The sequence below is a fragment of the Girardinichthys multiradiatus genome, chromosome 22 (genome assembly GCF_021462225.1).
Source record: "Girardinichthys multiradiatus isolate DD_20200921_A chromosome 22, DD_fGirMul_XY1, whole genome shotgun sequence".
Classification (NCBI taxonomy): Eukaryota; Metazoa; Chordata; class Actinopteri; order Cyprinodontiformes; family Goodeidae; genus Girardinichthys; species Girardinichthys multiradiatus.
In genome coordinates this window covers 23,750,679-23,770,184 of record NC_061814.1, presented here as the reverse complement: position 1 = coordinate 23,770,184, position 19,506 = coordinate 23,750,679, and the positions used below count along the sequence as shown (strand labels likewise).

General features: G+C 38.9%; 2 protein-coding genes across 5 annotated transcripts; both read left to right on the top strand.

Moving 5' to 3' along the window:
* The first annotated feature begins 119 nt into the window (after positions 1-119).
* eif4ebp2 (eukaryotic translation initiation factor 4E binding protein 2) lies at positions 120-8,063 on the top strand. Its single transcript, XM_047352091.1, has 3 exons — positions 120-433; positions 1,854-2,033; positions 6,462-8,063. Exons 1-3 carry the CDS (start codon positions 301-303, stop codon positions 6,491-6,493), a joined length of 345 nt encoding a protein of 114 aa, XP_047208047.1. The 5' UTR covers positions 120-300; the 3' UTR covers positions 6,494-8,063.
* Positions 8,064-11,979: 3,916 nt separating this feature from the next.
* On the top strand, positions 11,980-19,279 carry rps24 (ribosomal protein S24). 4 transcript variants are annotated; one of them, XM_047350667.1, is made up of 7 exons: positions 11,980-12,058; positions 13,593-13,658; positions 13,742-13,951; positions 17,716-17,829; positions 18,060-18,062; positions 18,689-18,711; positions 19,198-19,279. In XM_047350667.1, exons 1-6 carry the CDS (start codon positions 12,056-12,058, stop codon positions 18,692-18,694), a joined length of 402 nt encoding a protein of 133 aa, XP_047206623.1. In that variant the 5' UTR covers positions 11,980-12,055; the 3' UTR covers positions 18,695-18,711; positions 19,198-19,279. The 4 variants fall into 4 exon arrangements, with proteins under 4 accessions (XP_047206623.1, XP_047206625.1, XP_047206624.1 ...); XM_047350669.1 differs by lacking the exon at positions 18,060-18,062; XM_047350668.1 differs by lacking the exon at positions 18,689-18,711.
* Positions 19,280-19,506: the final 227 nt, after the last annotated feature.

Here is a 19,506-nt window from a genome sequence, read left to right as displayed (position 1 = left end):
AGTCAGTTTATGTTTCTTTATTATCTATCCAACCGATCTATAACTCTAAAGAAAAAAAAAGGTTTTCAAACTGATGGTGACGTAGCGCTCAGAACGTCATATCCGCCCGCAGCTCGTCGTGCTTCCTGCCTTGCTGAGGGAGGGAACGGTGCTGACGGCTGGGAGGACGAAAGGAGAGCTAAGAAAGCTTTCGGGAAGCTATAAAAGAGTGGGGAACGGCCCGGTTTTCCACCGTCCGTCGGGAGATAAGACCACAGTTTTCTGTAGCTGCTGGATTTGTCATCGAACAGGCGCCTAAAAATGTCGACCAGTCGTCAGCTTAGCGAGAGCAGGGCCATCCCGACCAGAACGGTGTTGATCAACGACACAACGCAGCTACCTCATGACTACTGTACCACCCCTGGAGGCACTTTATTTTCCACCACTCCTGGAGGTGAGCAACCTCTTTTACTCTGCCGTTTCATCAAATGTAACTGTCTTATTTTCACTAACTGGTACTGGTTTCTGTCAGCGTGGCCTAGGCTGCCTCGTCATCCTGATCAAAACAAAAACAAAGATTAGACCCGCCCCCCTGTTCTCTGGCTGCTTCCTGATTGGCCTATTGGCAGCGCAGAACTTCTCTCCATTTGATTATCGAAGACTAGGCTCACATATGTCTAAAATATTTAATTTAACATGTGATTCTGTGAAATTACTATAATACAGCTATGGATGACTTTGCTGGAGCAGAGCCAGATGGATGATTTATTACAAGACGGATTGCAAAAGACGACCTATGAACTTATTAAAGGTATTGCAACATATTGCTGCATGACTGTTTTCTGGCACAACTTCACCTACCTCTGAGGGATACAGAGAAGGGAAAAATACTGTACTTAGGTACACACTTAGTACTATACTTCGTACAGTAATTATTAGCGTTGTAATTGTTTGATTTCTGAAGAGGATCTCATGACTGCATACCTGTTGATTCACAGCCTCCATCGGGTTTCTGACCCCGGCTTTGGGAATCCCTTTACATCAGCCTGGACTGTGCAGGGTTTCTTTCCACTTGTGACATTGTGTACAACAGGGAATCATAATGCTTTTTTATTTTTCCTTTTTTAAAGAAAACCTAAAACACATATTTAGAAATACATTGATATGCATCGTACTTCACAGTATATTGATTGTGTAATGGTTAAAAATTTAAAGAAATTGTTTTTTGTATTGCTAGTAACATTGAACAGTTATGACAAACGCAATATATTGGAAAACGTCCTAGTATGACATTACAGAGGTCATTGCATCATCAGAATGTTAACTAAGAAAATATTTACATTTATGAATGCATTTGTAAGCTCAGATCTTACTGCTTCATTTCCATTTGTCCAACCCTAACCCTAACCCCTCACCCTTTTCAGTTTGTCCCTGAAAAGTCTCATTTTTTTAAGGGTTACGAAGCTGTTTTCTTACCCCTCCCACTACTTCACAGAGGTAATTGGGACACCTTACCTTTTAGAAAGTTAGGGTTAAGGGTGCAGAGTGAGGGACTATGGTTGAAATGGGATTTAGCCTAAAAATTCAGCTACACGTTTACTTTATAACAAACAACCTTATTGTTTTACCAAACATCTGATGTCTTTGCATTTAGTTTTTGTAAAAATTTATCTGTGAAATGTGTACAACAGAATGGATTGCTGTATTAAAAAGCAGTGACTGAAACTGAGTCAAATACATTTTAATCATTAAATCTCACTAAAGATGGAAAACACACAAATGTGTGTAAACAGCTGTTGGCTGCACCCACTCAGTATTTCTCCTGCTAGTTGTAGAGGAGATCAGAAAAATAAACCTTATGCGTCTCGTTGTAGGAACCCGGATCATTTACGATCGCAAGTTCCTGCTGGACAGGCGTAATTCTCCCATCGCTCAGACTCCTCCTGCACATCTGCCTGTCATCCCTGGAGTGACTAGCCAACGTGTCCTGAGTGAGAACCAGAAGAACGCAGCCAACAACCACATCAAAAACCATGATGGCAAGCCCACTACAGGTGATATTTGGTCAAAAAGATGATTGTCTTTTCTTAATGTAGATTTGGGTAAAAAAAAAAAAAAGAACGAGAATGCCACAAAACCACAATTTGCATTAAAGTGTTTACATGGACAGACCAAGATAAGAAACCTGTGGCTTTAAAGTGATGTTCACACCATCGGGCAAATGGCTGTAGGAAAAAGGAGTGGCAAGAATACTTCTGAAAACACCTCATATGAACTGACAAATAAAATGAGGATCTAAAAAGCAGTTGAAACCTCCCAGCCCAAATCTCATGTTCATAGATGGAGGTGATTTGGAAACCAGCTGAGCAGCAAAGCTGTTTTTGTCATAAAAGAATGGTAAGATATTGGTCTTTTAAAGCTATGGTTATTGGTCCAGACCCAGTCTGTGTGTAAAACAAAAGACAGTAAATAAATCTTTATTATATTATAAATGTGTTGCTGACTGTCACCCCATAAAATGAACATCTGCACATTGCACACACTGAGCATCTGCTAGCATGACATGAACCGGTAAAACATAGATGTTATTACCACACAGACAAAGTATTAAGATGATTGTGCTTATAAGAACTAAAATAGTTCTTGAATAGTTCATTTGCCTGATATGGTAACTAAAAATAAGTAATCTGAGACACCTTTTATTGGACTGATGTTGCCTCTATAGCAACATGAACATTTAAGAAACCCACAAAGCATCCCAGAAACTATAACATTCCACATTCATGCTTCACAGTTGGTAGAAGGCTTTTTTCCCCTTAAATGCTACTTGTGATTTATGTCAAACATGTCCTCTGTTCTGGTGTCCAAAATATACAGTCTTCTACTAATCTGTCCAAAGAACATTCCAGACGTCCTCAGCCTGGTCCACATTCTCTCTGGAACATTTCAGTCAAGCTTTCATGTTTTTTTGGAGAGTTAAAGTTTATCCTTTTACATCAACAGTTGTTAGAGTCTGCTGTAAGTCCTGTAATGATGTTTTAGAATTTTTGAAGACTTCTTTTAGCGTCTTGCAGTCTGCTCTCAGAGTTAACTAGCTTAAACGGCCTGGCCTGGGCATGTTGGCACTTGTTTTGAATGTCCTCCATCGTAGCTTATTGTCCATACAGTGGAAGGGCTGATTTCAGATTCTTTCGAGATTTCTTTTAATCCCTTATTAGACTAGCTGCTGTAATCTTCTTTCTGAAGGCCTCAGACAGCTGGTTGGACCCACCATGGTGTTCCCTCTCACGTCAACAGTCAGGAGCATTCTATACTAAATGTCTGAGGTTTAAACAAGGCAAACCTCCTTCAAAAAGGCTGAGTAATGACGTTCTTAGCATGTGCAACTGATGTGATATGCCTGTGTGTGTAATTTTAGGGATTTTAAGTCAGAATAAATATGGAGTGTCCTAATTCTTTCCTCTCCAGAAACAAATTTTTTTTATACTACCTCAGCAGTTATTTTCAGAAGGTTTTTTATTTGATTTCTATTCCTAATCTCCCAGTACTGTAAATATTTCTGTATAAAGAGCCATTTGTCCTATGTTAGTTTTTTAACTCTACGTAATGTGGCGGGGTCCGACATCTGCTGAAGTTACATTCTCTGTCTACGAACAAATTCTGCAGAGACCCGTTTAGTACTCAGACACTGACATCAAATGACAAATTAGCTTGTGTAAGTATTGTCCAAAGCTGCTTGCCATAATAGACAGAACTGCACAATCTGTGCGGGCAACGTGAACGACAAGAAAAACAGGTTAAAGTCGTCAGTCGGATAATTTTATACCTGTTCAGTTAGGGCGGGGGGGTTTCCACTATGAGTGAGATCTTGGTTGGCGGCAGTTCAATCTGTTTTAACCACAGAAGCATTGACTTTAGCATAAAAAAAAAAAACAGTGCTTCAGTAGAACCAGCTGTTACTGGACCAGAGCAAGGAACTGTCATCATCAAGATCTGGCATTGGGTGTTAATTTAAAATTTCCACCTAGTTTCACTGTTGGTGTGTCTAATGTCTAATCGACATTTTTTGTATTTGCAGTTCTTGATCATTTCTTTTTGGTCCAGATTCCTGGGGGCTTGAAAGGGAGGCGCATGTCATTGGTACCAACAGGGTGTCAATATGATCCTGCTTTGTAAAGCTTTTTTACCCACCTACCAATGATTTAGAGTAATTTTGTCGAATCTGATTAACGTTAACTGAAAGGAAATCTGGGTATCTGAGACCAAACTTTCATGTTCACCACAAGGAGATTTTTCCAGGATAATTTGGTTCAAAAAAGTGTCGTAATCTGTCTTATTTAAAAAGAATCGACCCACCCAAACAGGTGATCAGAGCCACAATCAATAGAAATGTAGAGTAATATAAACTCTCCAGAAGGACATGTACTATTTATTTACATTATCTGTGAAATTTGAGCATTATTAGGATTAGCTTTATAATTCTTTGAATATGCTTAACAACACAGAAAAATAAACCTAAACCCAAAGGTTAAGTAGATGGGTATATAATGAGTTGTTCTCATGTGAAAAATGGAAGTAGGTTGTTGAGAAACTAGAGGATGGTATGACAAAGGGGCAAATTGACCCGGAGCCAGGTTTTATTCAAGACAGAAAAACCTCACTAAACTTCAGGATCAATGAGGAGTCGGATTAGCTTCTGTCATTGTCTCACATCTTCTATTGTTTGCTTCACCAACCCCTGTAGCATAGTGAATGCAGGTAATGGGACCACATACAACTGCAGTTTTTATCTGAATTTATATGGGCAATTTACATCTCAGTTCATACAGTGGCTCTCAAAACTGTCCTTGTTAAAGTTAACCCTCAAAAGTGTCCTTGTTAAAATGTCTGGATTTTGAAATGTAAAATAAATTTAAAAAAACATGATAAATAATTTTCAACGTTTTCTCACGTTTATTATTACATGTATGTAATTTCTAGATGAAAAACAAATCTGTTATGAGGAAAACATGAAAAATAAAAAATAAAGTACAATAACCTGTGCTGCATAAATGTGCACAACATTGAATTGACATTTTGTTGAAATAGCTTTGGGTTTAATTTCAATGTTTAGTCCTCTTGGGTTCACACCTGCGATCAATTCTTATGAATATAATTAGCCTGCAGTACAGTTAAGTATTAGGAGGATTTTTCTAACATTTGCTCATTTGCATCCTTTAGCTGAAGCCAAAATTAGCAAGGAGGTCTCAAAGGAAAAAAAAAGTACAAAGGTATCAGTCAGAAGCAGGATACAGTAGCATCCACAACCTCATATGCATGTATGTACCATGTTACACTGAAGACAGTCAACGATGTTGATGAAACCTTGTAGGAAAATATATTAAGGTCGGAAAGTGCAAATGTGGACATTGTGGGCCACAATTCCAAAAGCTATTTTTTGCACTGCATATATCCAAAAAGAGCAAACCCACTGTAAAACATGAGGGTGGCAGCATCATGCTCTGGGGTTATTTTTGTCACATAGTGTGTGTTTTTTTGGGGGGGGTTTTTTCAGTAATTGAATTTTAACCAGTTCCGAAAGCCAGACAGTTTGACCCAAAACCCTCAGGTGCATGCTAGAAAGCTGAAGATGAAGAGGAATTTTATTTTTCAGCATCACAGTGAGTCCAAGCAAACATCCAAATCAACAAAATAATTACTCGATGAGAGGGAAAATAAAGTTTTGGAATAGCCACGTAAACCCTGTTGGGGAGCTTCGTGTACCTGAGTGGTAGAGCGGGTGCACCATGTGCTAAGCCTGCGGTCCCTGTTGCAACTGTCCTAGGTTTAATTCCCGACCCTGGGCCATTTGCTGCACGTCTTTCCCTTCTCTCTCTCTCCCCTACCTCCTGTCCATCTACTAATGAATAAAGGCCACTAAATAAAGGCCAAGAAACATTAAAAAAACACTGTTGGGACAGTTAAGATCACCTGCTGATGCAGATTATAGATGCTGCTTAAAACAATTTATGTAACAACTATTTTGAAATACCAAAACTCGCTCAGAAATGCCAGTCTTTTACAAGCACCATCTGTTTTCTTAAACAATGTTAAGAAATTAGAGCATGTGATATTAAGACATCTTTTTGTGGAAAGAACTAGAGGAATACGACAATTTGGGTCGATCAGTCGTCTTTCTGCTGAAAAATGTGCTTCAAGTAATAATGAAATAAATCCAGAAATGTGGAAAAACCAAACCGATCTTCTTTACAAAGAACTTGTCTGGTACCAGCTAAAGCTTTTGTACATGTCAAGCACTGGAACCACTTCAGTGGGCAATTTGTAAATGATGAACTTTTCCTAGACAACAGTTTGTAATCAGTTTTACATAATTGTTTTCTGTTGTTATTTATATATTAATGAGGTGCTCTTTAGAAAGGCTTGGAGTAATTCAATGTTTTTAACAAATCTCTTTTTTGTTGTTTTTTATTGTTATCTTTAAGGTGACGACGCCCAGTTTGAAATGGACATCTAACCATCTGCTGCCACACCAGCATAAGGAAACAACCTGGCACTGTATGTGCCAGTGGCTTGGCTTGTAGAACCCAATGTTGTGAGCCCCCATGGCAGCCATCTTTGTTAGCTCTTTGTCTCACTGCTGGATGTAACGTGTGTAAACCCAGGGCGATTCAGTATACCTTAGATGCACATACAGAGTGGCCAAGTCGGAGAATTCGGTTTATCGGAGTAACAACAGATCGCTGTACAAATTTTAAGCATTTACATAAAGATGGACCTGAATATTTTGCACACGAATAGTCAGTTTTAGTTCTCATTTTACAGTTTTCTGTGAGTCCAGATTGGAGAAACGGACATTATTCCAAATTCATTTGAGTAGGAAGTGGTACTTCTTTGTGACCTTAGAAACATTTAAAAGCTTTGATATTCTTCCGTCTTTGTTTTTAAAGACCCCAGTTAGCACGTTATCTATGCGATTCTCTATTTTCCTGCTTGTTTTTTTTTTTTTTTTTAACTACTTGAATAACTCCACGATCCATAACCAGTTGGACAGCTTCGTTTCCTGTGATGGTATCTGAAAAATGCTGTTATTTTTGTTTTTCTATTAGGAAAGGATCTAACACCATTCCAAGATTTTAGTCTCAAATTTCACCAACATTTGGCTGTAAAATTTCCTTTTTAAATTTAGACATTTTTAACATTTTGTGTTTGAAGACGTTTTGTTAGCATTGAGGCTTCACCGGGGTCTTCGGTCTGGTTTGGTCAAGCCTTTCGGATTTTTTGTCAAGGAAACAGGAAACCCTGTGCATTGGGCTTAATAGACGCTCTCCCTAAATCCAAAAATCTTTCCGTTTGACATAATTTCCATGCATCCTGCCAGCCCATGCCTTATTTAACATGAAATGCAGTGACAAGTTTACTTGTCATCGATTTGTACTTTCTGACAGATGTTTATTTTTGCACAACAGCGTTAAAACTGGTTGTATTTTGCTTGGCCAATGAGCAAAAGGTATTTTAGTTTCTTGGTAATTTTCTTACTCAGACTGGTGTGAAGTTTGGAGGTGTGATGGCACACGTGACGTTACGAGAAGCTGAAGTTTTAGACAGCAACATGGTAAAAGTGCCACTTATATTAACTCAATGATTAGTTGATTTGTTTTACTCCAAAGTTTTATCTTCTACTCTGCAAACAAATCATCGTGCAGATCATGTTTTCCATTCAATTTTCTTTCTCTTTGTATGACTGGAACCACCGCCTGATCTTTGTCAAATATTATTTCTTATTCCTTTTAGCTTTGTAGTTACTTTTGGCAAAGTCTGGTGAACATTTTATCCACAAGTTGCTTAAATTATGTTTGCATTGCACCTTTTGGCCAATAAGTCGTTATGTTTTTGCATTGTAATCCAGACGGCAAATTTATTTCCAATCCTTTTGGTTCAACAATGAGGGCTTAACAATATGTGTTGAAAGATTGGAGACAAACTTACTGTAACCTTCTGTTCTGATTTTAAATAACTTTATTTCAAATGAAACTCCAATGTCAGTGGACACTGATGCTGCAAGATCAATAAAATTCTGTAACAGATTTTGTCTTCTTGTCTCTATTTTATTTTATACAATTTAGCACAAAGGTGAAATATTTTGTAACACTGACCATGATGAAAACAAATTTTGTTCATGTATTTTTATGTCAATTTAAAACTAGAGATGTTAATTTGAAGAGACATCCTGATAGAATAATGATTAAATAAAATAAACCACTGAACATAGGCTTGGATAAAGCCATTCTGGCTGTATTTGTAGAAGAGCAATAATTTTGGAGCTGCTGTATTTTACCATCATGTTTTTTATGCTGTATACTGCTTGAAAAAGTAACAATTCCTTATGTAAAGCCTTTTTAGTCTATTTGTAAGTATTTTGCATGAATCTCCTATCACACTCTCCTGCTACTTTATTACCCACACTGGTCCAATTGATTTTTAACACAAATGCTGATTCTGCCAATCACATAGCTGCAACTCTATGCTTTTAAAAACCTAGACGTAGAGAACATGACTTGCAGAAGTGAAAATTGAACATCAGAATCAGAAAGAAAGAGCATTAAGGTGAGTTTGAACTGCCTCCTGTCTTACAGACGGGCTCTTCAGATATTTGTGATCTCGGAACTTTCATCTCTTATGGTCAGAAATAAAAAATATCCAGTTAGTGGATATTGTGTGGATAAAAATGCCTTGTTGGTGTCAGGGCAGAGTGTGCAAACTGGTTTAAGATGATACAATGGCAACAGTAGCTCAAATAACCCCCTATTACAACCAAGGTGTGCAGAATACCATCTCTGAGTACAGAAGTTGAAGTAGATGGGTTACAGCAGTGGAAAACCACACCAAGTGTAAATCTTGACAGCTCAAGAGAAATGTGAGGGTATCATTCATTCAGGCTGACCAGAATTCAACCATATATTGAACAAATGCTGCCTGGTCCAATGAATCAGTTTCAGCTGCAACATTCATTTGTTAGATGAAAACAACATGAAAGCATGGATCCATCCTGCCTTGTGTCAGTGGTTGAGACTGGTGGTGGGAGTGTTATGGTGTAGGGGATATTTTCTTGGAACACTGAGCTCCTTAGTACCTACTGAGCATCATTTAAAACCCACAGCCTACTTAGGTATTATTGCTGACCTTGTCCATTACCTTTCTGAACACATCTTCTAATGGCGACTTCCATCAGCATAATGCACAATGTCACAAAGCTCAAATCCACTCAAACTGTTTTTTTTTTAAACACAATAGGTTCACTGTGCTCCAACTGCCTATACATTCAACAGAAAGTGTTGAAAATTCAATAGAACACCTTTAGGATGTGGTGTAATGGGAGATTTGAATCATGTGCAGCTGACAAATCTTCAGCTACTGCGTGAAGCCAGCATGTCAATATGGACCCAAATCTTTGAGGAATATTTTTGTTTTTTAAAGATTTTTTTTGCGGCACTAGTGGCCTTTATTTTTCCAGTATTATTTGACAGTAGATAGACAGAAAATGGGAATGAAGACAGGGGAAAACATGCGGCAAATGTCGCCAGACTTAACACAAAAGGTGGTCTAGCCTTGAACTAGCATAGTGTTCCTAGGATAAATGGTTTGTAGGTGTTAGTTATTAGTTATCAAGTTTTCCCCAAATATATAATCAATTTCATCATTTCCTAGAGTACAAGCCCTCTGAATTCCTTGAGTTGTTCTAGTTCTTGCCTGCTTGCACTCAGAATTTGATATTTGGGTATGAAATCAACAGACTCTCAGGTGTCTCTGGCTCTATCCCACTGAAATAGACAATTTTATCCATACCTGCTTACATTAGTCATAGCAAAGAAAGATATAGTCGGGTTTAAGGAAAAAAGAAACTGCAAATTACATCAAGGGCTTTATTATTTTTGAAATAGTTTTGTAATAGATATATTAACTCAAGGTGTTACTTTATTTCTTGATGGGTTTTAAATAAGTTATTGTCTATCTTCTGTTTTTCTAAAGCACAATTCTAAAACGTGTTGTTGATCTTGAAACACCAGTCTTGCACTACTGTATGTTTCTGTATTTTATTTACCTTTTTTTTCAGCGTGGATGGTCAAAACAGCTATTTCTCGAGAATTGTTCTCTTAGTTACATACAGGTCCTTCTCAAAATATTAGCATATTGTGATAAAGTTAATTATTTTCCATAATGTCATGATGAAAATTTAACATTCATATATTTTAGATTCATTGCACACTAACTGAAATATTTCAGGTCTTTTATTGTCTTAATACGGATGATTTTGGCATACAGCTCATGAAAACCCAAAATTCCTATCTCACAAAATTAGCATATTTCATCCGACCAAAAAAAGAAAAGTGTTTTTAATACAAAAAAACATCAACCTTCAAATAATCATGTACAGTTATGCACTCAATACTTGGTCGGGAATCCTCTTGCAGAAATGACTGCTTCAATGCGGCGTGGCATGGAGGCAATCAGCCTGTGGCACTGCTGAGGTCTTATGGAGGCCCAGGATACTTCGATAGCGACCTTTAGCTCATCCAGAGTGTTGGGTCTTGAGTCTCTCAACGTTCTCTTCAAAATATCCCACAGATTCTCTATGGGGTTCAGGTCAGGAGAGTTGGCAGGCCAATTGAGCACAGTGATACCATGGTCAGTAAACCATTTACCAGTGGTTTTGGCACTGTGAGCAGGTGCCAGGTCGTGCTGAAAAATGAAATCTTCATCTCCATAAAGCTTTTCAGCAGATGGAAGCATGAAGTGCTCCAAAATCTCCTGATAGCTAGCTGCATTGACCCTGCCCTTGATAAAACACAGTGGACCAACACCAGCAGCTGACACGGCACCCCAGACCATCACTGACTGTGGGTACTTGACACTGGACTTCTGGCATTTTGGCATTTCCTTCTCCCCAGTCTTCCTCCAGACTCTGGCACCTTGATTTCCGAATGACATGCAGAATTTGCTTTCATCTGAAAAAAGTACTTTGGACCACTGAGCAACAGTCCAGTGCTGCTTCTCTGTAGCCCAGGTCAGGCGCTTCTGCCGCTGTTTCTGGTTCAAAAGTGGCTTGACCTGGGGAATGCGGCACCTGTAGCCCATTTCCTGCACACGCCTGTGCACGGTGGCTCTGGATGTTTCTACTCCAGACTCAGTCCACTGGTTCCGCAGGTCCCCCAAGTTCTGGAATTGGCCCTTCTCCACAATCTTCCTCAGGGTCCGGTCACCTCTTCTCGTTGTGCAGCGTTTTCTGCCACACTTTTTCCTTCCCACAGACTTCCCACTGAGGTGCCTTGATACAGCACTCTGGGAACAGCCTATTTGTTCAGAAATTTCTTTCTGTGTCTTACCCTCTTGCTTGAGGGTGTCAATAGTGGCCTTCTGGATAGCAGTCAGGTCGGCAGTCTTACCCATGATTGGGGTTTTGAGTGATGAACCAGGCTGGGAGTTTTAAAGGCCTCAGGAATCTTTTGCAGGTGTTTAGAGTTAACTCGTTGATTCAGATGATTAGGGATTAAGTGATTTATTTTACTGTATTTACGTTTGCACAGTAGTTAAATTAGTTTTGCTGGTTCAATTGGCAAGTTTTATCATTCCATTAATCAAAAAATAAAAGCAAAACTGAAGGTCTACTCAAACAGCTACTCAAATGAGCTTGAGTAGGCTCAGCCAAGGTAACACAGTAAAACATATGACTTAAAATAACTCAATACAATGTTTTAAGAACATATTTTTGCTTAAGTTAACTTAGAATTTTAGAGCAACATTTCCATTCATATTTAAATTGATGTTGTGTTTCTCAAAGTTGAGTGACCATTTTCCCATTTAACTTGCTTGCCAACAATGTAAGCTAGTTGAGTAACCAGGGAGTGTGAAAATGCAGAACTAATATTTAGGCTAGATATGTACAGTAGATTTGTTTATATTGCGTGTTTTACGTCAGGCAGTACCACTACGCTCCCTCTTCAGTTTTGTGCAGGCAATAATCCGGGCTGCCGCTGGTCCTTCTTCCTCTTTTACGTCCCTGAGCGAGGCCGGCGTCAAAATGGTGAGTGTTGGGAAGAAAACTACAACTAAAATCTGTTCAATATCGAGGCCATCCGTACACCAACACACCCGTACTACAAATTAACAGAAGCGTTGTGTTTACTATATTGTAATCTGGAAATATGAATCAACAATAAGTGGTTTGGATAAAGTTTTGCAGTACATTTCAAAATGTAGCATAACTGTTTCCGACTGTTACACACGCCTTTTGTCCCTGCTCTAAATGAGCTTCAGTCATTTTATTTGTTCACATTCACGGTTAGATATAATAAACTGACGCTTCCCTAATTTGTGGCGTTTCTAAAAGGTAGAATCTACATTTGTTAGCTTAATGTCGCTAACGTTAGCATGCACTGCAGAAGGATGCTAATGACGCGGCCCATGTGTGTGTGAAGACATTTTAAAATGTGTACAGTAGTCCAGTCGCCGCACCTCCTTCATGGAATGGTAGAAATACGGCTCATTAGGGTGTGAAAGCCTTTAATCTTTTAGATCGTCAACTTTTATTTCCAGTAGTTAGCCGAGAGACACTCAATCGGATGTGAATGTCTGTCGTTTTTAACTGTAGAGGGTTTGATAGCTTCTTGAATTCCCAGATATCTTAAACTCGTAGTTAAGTCGTTTCTGTTGGCAGTTTAGTTTAGTGGGGGGTTGTGAAAATGCTGTTGGAACATATGTTCTTTGCAAGTTGCTAAAGATTAACTGCAGTATTCATCTGCTCAGTCTGTGGGTTGTTCATGCCATTGTCACCTATGCGTGTTTAACGACTTGATATGGCATATATGGTGGCTGTGCAGGATTGTTTTTTTGCCTGGTTTTGCTTGTAATCTAATAAGAAAACGATTCTGGATAGAATCAGTCTAGTAAAACTACTCAGTCTGAGTTTGGGTGTTTGCTAGAGATGCAAGCCCTGAAAATTAAACTGCAACTCTGGTTGAACAAGGAAATAAAGTCTGTAACTGTCAGTTAAGAGGTAAGGACTGGTGAAGAGGTGAAATGTCCTTATGAACAGAAAATGAGTTGTCCTCCTTTGGTGCACTTAAAGATGTAGTTAAAGTAAGAGTTACCTGTTGCAGACAGATGCCATATTGTAGAAGACTATGGGAAATGTCAGAGCAGTGGACTGATGATAACAGTCAAACGAATTCCCCCTAGTTTAACTGATTTAGAAATTTAGTGGGTAATAGTCTACACTTTCACAAGGGACCATTGCTTAATTAGCTTAACTATTTATTGTTTCTATACAAGCAGGTGATTCAACTGCTAATTTAGCTTTTTATCCCACAGATCTAAACATTTGACTTGTTTGAAATTGCTAAAAGTCTATTTAGCTGTCAGAATCATAGACTTGCTAACTTCGAGCACTCTGAAGGGTTCTATTCTACATACTAATTGATATATTACTAATACTTTACTCACAGAATAAAAACAAATGTGACCTCTATACCCCTTAGGAGCAGTGGTACCAACAGTAAACCTTTCAGGTCACAGCTGCAACTTCTGTAATCGATCTTTTTTTTTTTTCACATCCACAGAATGACACAGTAACAGTCAGGACCCGCAAGTTCATGACGAACAGACTGCTTCAGAGGAAGCAGATGGTAAGTTTTTACATCTTCTGCCTCTATTTCTATAGGGTGTCTGTCAAACAAGATGTTTACACAGTGCTTCAATGTCAACATAGGTCGTCGATGTCCTCCATCCTGGCAAGGCCACAGTCCCCAAGACTGAAATCAGGGAGAAGCTTGCCAAGATGTACAAAACCACCCCCGATGTTGTATTCGTCTTTGGCTTCCGGACTCAGTTCGGTGGTGGCAAGACAACAGGCTTTGCTATGGTCTATGATTCTTTAGACTATGCCAAGAAGAATGAGCCCAAACACAGACTTGCCAGGGTGAGTGTGGAACAATTTTCTCTGTGCATTTTGACAGACTAAGAAAAAAGACTACTTTTTGGTGTTTCTGTCCCCCAACATTTAAGCTGGTGATTATTGATGAAGCACAACTTGTTTTGCGCTCTGATTTATTATTCTGCGGAACAGTAATGTAATGTTGTGGATGTAAAATGCAGTTTCATAGAAAGTTGTTGGCAGGTAGCAATAAAAGGACTTTCTGGTGGGTCTCCTTGCGCACTGTGCGCTTGAAGTAGTTTTTAAACACACCTTTAACACCACAATCACCAACAACAACAACAACGTAATGTGTGGTGCGACTTGTTTTCCAAAATATCTTAATGTGGACACTTATTTGAGGTTGAGACTGCTCTGTGAGCAGTTTTTCTTCTATTTCCTCTAATTATATAGTTGTATTTTAAGAAGTAATCTCGCTATGTGGTGTACGCTGAACTTTTGAAGACATGCGACTTATTAGGACTTTTTCTTGCGAGACTCACTGTTGCTTTACAGTCCTGTCTGTCTTATGTGCCTGTCTTAGGATCCTGCAGAGTCAATACTGCACTGAACTGCTTTGGTTTAAAGAGTGGTTTGAATTTTGCTTCTAAAGAGATTCCTGAAGTTAAATTAAGTTTATTATCAGTACTGTACTCAGTACGCAGACCCTTCCAGATCAACCTTTCAATATGTGGTCACCACATATTCTTAACAGCTAAAGGTCAGCTGAAAGTTTTCAACAAGGAATTAGGAGTTAAAGTTGTTACACCAATGTTACACCTCTGACCTACCTTGGGAGGTAGTCACAAAATCTTCTCCACTTTGAGCTGGATGGGGACAAGGGGATTGTGGAACCAGTTGAATTATATAAATAAAGCAAAAAGCACCACAGTCCACAGCAGAAATGCCTGATGACCTTCCAGTGCCTGTATAATGTAAGAATTGCCTTGATCAGCAGAATCTGATGTAGATTATGTGGAGGATGATGGACAGTGCTTCATGTTTAAAGAACTAAATGTATTTGGATAGGCTTTTCTTAGGACCGTGACACAGAGCTCAGATAAAGAGGAAGTCCAGCTCCTGAAGAATTTATGAATCCAGAATCACCAGCCAGTTTTTTTTCTTCCCTATCAGTAAAACTAGAGAATATTTATATGTTATATGATCCTCTTTTGATGTTTTTGACATTTTTCAAAATTCTTCAGGAATAAATGAAGGTTTTAATATAATAAATGATCAGCTGTTAAAATTAAGGCATGATTTTGCTGGCCTACCATAAAAATGATGTAAACAGATTTTTTCCTTGTATTGTTTGAATTGGTTTCTTTTTCAATTTCTTTAATTTCTGTGAGTTGCTGCTAAGCTATACAGGTCCTTCTCAAAATATTAGCATATTGTGATAAAGTTCATTATTTTCCATAATGTAATGATGAAAATTTAACATTCATATATTTTAGATTCATTGCACACTAACTGAAATATTTCAGGTCTTTTATTGTCTTAATACGGATGATTTTGGCATACAGCTCATGAAAACCCAAAATTCCTATCTCACAAAATTAGCATATTTCATCCGACCAATAAAATAAGTGTTTTTTATACAAAAAACATCAACCTTCAAATAATCATGTACAGTTATGCACTCAATACTTGGTCGGGAATCCTTTGGCAGAAATGACTGATTCAATGCAGCGTGGCATGGAGGCAATCAGCCTGTGGCACTGCTGAGGTCTTATGGAGGCCCAAGATTCTTCGATAGCGGCCTTTAGCTCATCCAGAGTGTTGGGTCTTGAGTCTCTCAACGTTCTCTTCAAAATATCCCACAGATTCTCTATGGGGTTCAGGTCAGGAGAGTTGGCAGGCCAATTGAGCACAGTGATACCATGGTCAGTAAACCATTTACCAGTGGTTTTGGCTCTGTGAGCAGGTGCCAGGTCGTGCTGAAAAATGAAATCTTCATCTCCATAAAGCTTTTCAGCAGATGGAAGCATGAAGTGCTCCAAAATCTCCTGATAGCTAGCTGCATTGACCCTGCCCTTGATAAAACACAGTGGACCAACACCAGCAGCTGACACGGCACCCCAGACCATCACTGACTGTGGGTACTTGACACTGGACTTCTGGCATTTTGGCATTTCCTTCTCCCCAGTCTTCCTCCAGACTCTGGCACCTTGATTTCCGAATGACATGCAGAATTTGCTTTTATCCGAAAAAAGTACTTTGGACCACTGAGCAACAGTCCAGTGCAGCTTCTCTGTAGCCCAGGTCAGGCGCTTCTGCCGCTGTTTCTGGTTCAAAAGTGGCTTGACCTGGGGAATGCGGCACCTGTAGCCCATTTCCTGCACACGCCTGTGCACGGTGGCTCTGGATGTTTCTACTCCAGACTCAGTCCACTGCTTCCACAGGTCCCCCAAGGTCTGGAATCGGCCCTTCTCCACAATCTTCCTCAGGGTCCGGTCACCTCTTCTCGTTGTGCAGCGTTTTCTGCCACACTTTTTCCTTCCCACAGACTTCCCACTGAGGTGCCTTGATACAGCACTCTGGGAACAGCCTATTCGTTCAGAAATTTATTTCTGTGTCTTACCCTCTTGCTTGAGGGTGTCAATAGTGGCCTTCTGGACAGCAGTCAGGTTGGCAGTCTTACCCATGATTGGGGTTTTGAATGATGAACCAGGCTGGGAGTTTTAAAGGCCTCAGGAATCTTTTGCAGGTGTTTAGAGTTAACTCGTTGATTCAGATGATTAGGTTCATAGCTCGTTTAGAGACCCTTTTAATGATATGCTAATTTTGTGAGATAGAAATTTTGGGTTTTCATGAGCTGTATGCCAAAATCATCTGTATTAAGACAATAAAAGACCTGAAATATTTCAGTTAGTGTGCAATGAATCTAAAATATATGAATGTTAAATTTTCATCATGACATGGAAAATAATGAACTTTATCACAATATGCTAATATTTTGAGAAGGACCTGTATGTTCATTAGTGTTTTGACGGTGCAACATTTTTCCTAGTTATGGAAATATCCCAGCTGCTGGTCATGTTCCCGTTCACCATTTCATAACTTTCGAGGTTTTTGGTCATAGCTGATGGATAACTGCACTTGGCATCCATGTATCAGGCTACCATTAGTGAAAGTGAGAGCTTTGTGCAACACAACCAACCACCCGGCTGGAACACGGACGCTGAATAGTTGTACAGAATTTAACGAAGTCTCAAAATAGATCATTTGCCTGGAGGAATTTTGCAAATGGAGGTACTCAAGTCACTCCATGAATTGTTTCAGCCCTCATTTACTGTAAGGAAATGTGGTTATATACACATGATATATACAAATATATCATCTTTTGTATTTTATCGGCCAAATGGCCCAAACAGATCAGATTTGCAATAAATGGGAATTAAATGTAAAGTTTTCAGACAATATACAACAGAATTTAAGTCAATGTTAGATTTGAGGTTTTTAGACAGATTTCTTCATAATTAATTTAATTATTGGACTACAACATTCACTGATTCATCATTCTTTAGATGCACAGGTATGAAGTGGTGGGTTTACAGGTACGAAAAAGGACAAAATTGCAATTCTTAGGTACCGTTTGGCCATTCGCTGATTTATGTCTAATTCAAGTACACTTTTAGTGACCTCACAAGATTGCCTCATATCTGACGGTTAAATAAAAGGTGTTTGCCTGCAGTGTTACAGTGGCCTATCTGTGCGGGTATTAAAGCGTGGTTTTAGTAATATTTTCTTGTTTGTTTCCTTCTTAGCATGGTCTGTATGAGAAAAAGAAGACCTCAAGGAAACAGCGCAAGGAACGCAAGAACAGAATGAAGAAAGTACGAGGCATCAAGAAGGCCAGTGTTGGAGCTGCTGGCAAAAAGGTATTCTGATAGTTAAACACATATGCAATCAAAAGTGATTATGCCAGCAAAAGTTTCCCATCTTTAAAAGCAGAGCTCATTATTTGTAATCTTCTGAGCTCTCTGGCCTTTCCTTGCATACCTGTTCTTTTCCCAGCATCTTTAATCATGTTTTTTTTTTCACTGCTTTTTACTATTTTAATTATTTCCTCATCTTTCCGACTTTATCACCTTGTCTTCGGAAACTGTAGAAGGTAAATGTAGTCCATAAGAGGATTAACTGCATTGTGCTGATAATCCTGGCGTCATAGATGGCAGCTAACTCTTGCCTTTGCACCCTCGCCTAACTGAGAAGCCATAACGCTTTTCCTGTTGGATGTAGATGCTGCATCCAATGTTAAAGAAACTGAACCATTAGTGCGCTGGTTATCCCCCCCTTCCTCATACTAATCAATGCCACAGTAAAACTAATGTAGTAGATGTTTTCTTTTTCTTTTTTTGAAAAACCATTGATGGTGGAAGGAGATTCTCTGGTCAACTAGCTGCTACAGATGTACTAACCAGTGAGATCCCCTGGTGTAGTTTCAGTAGAACCCTGTTTATTCCTCCACCCCCCTATGACACCAGTCTGTTTTAGAATTGATCTCTGGATTTACAGAGCTAGTTTCACCTAGATTTATCATACAGTTGGAGTGTGTTGTTCTTGCTTAAATAGCAAAAAGAACATTATTCTGTATATTGGCTTCGCTGCGGGGTCTGATGAATGCAGGTCCATTCAGAGATCTTTTCTATTCCATGGTTGAATTTTGTAACATGTCAATTTTGTTGGTTCCATTTTGTTTTTGTTCTTTACTTTGCTTCCCATGGATTTCTTTTGCAGAAGTGAAGTTTTCAGTTTTGCAGGTATCAAAGCAAAAAAGCATGGAGTGCCATTGTGTTGCGCATCCTAAACCAATAGCCATGAGCAGTGCCTTGCATGTCACACTACGTTTCCATTAGTTTTCCTTCAGTGTTTCTTCCTCTCCTGTGTTTTAGTCTTTCTCTGCTGTAATGGGATTATCTACTAGGCACTACCCTGTTTTCACTTCAATTCAAACACGAGTGCTTTTATTGCCAACGTTAGTTGATTGAACCTAAGATGCAGAGAACCGCATGTTGATAGAAAGATTTGTGAAGTGAGTTTGTGGGGCTGGAACAACTGAATCTAAAGATTGGTTGTGTGTGGATATTTATTCTGAAATTTAAGGTCTTATGAACTGTACTGTTTGAAAATACAATTAATTATCTTTTTGTTTGCTACTCTAACTTCAGAATAATGAAGGTACAGATCATGCTGTTCTTAGCAGTTACATTTGCTGCAATACTAATACTGCTTCTATCTCTTTGCAGTGAGCCCGGACAGCCGACTGGTGTCTTCGTGCTCAAGATGTTCTTGTATATTGTCATCAAATAAACGTGGGGGAAAAAATGACTTCCTGTGACTCTTGATTTAAAAGTCTGTTTACTGATGTCTGAAGAATTTCAGCACAACCTACTTGTTTGACCTCATTGCCTAAATATAAGTTTGTAGATGATGTTTTCCACATTTGGGAGGTCCTGGTTGTGAGCTGGCATCTTCCTGTTACTTTTCTTGAAACTCAGGAATGGTATTGTCATAAAAACTTAGTTTTAATATTACTTAACACCAACTTCAGGCTT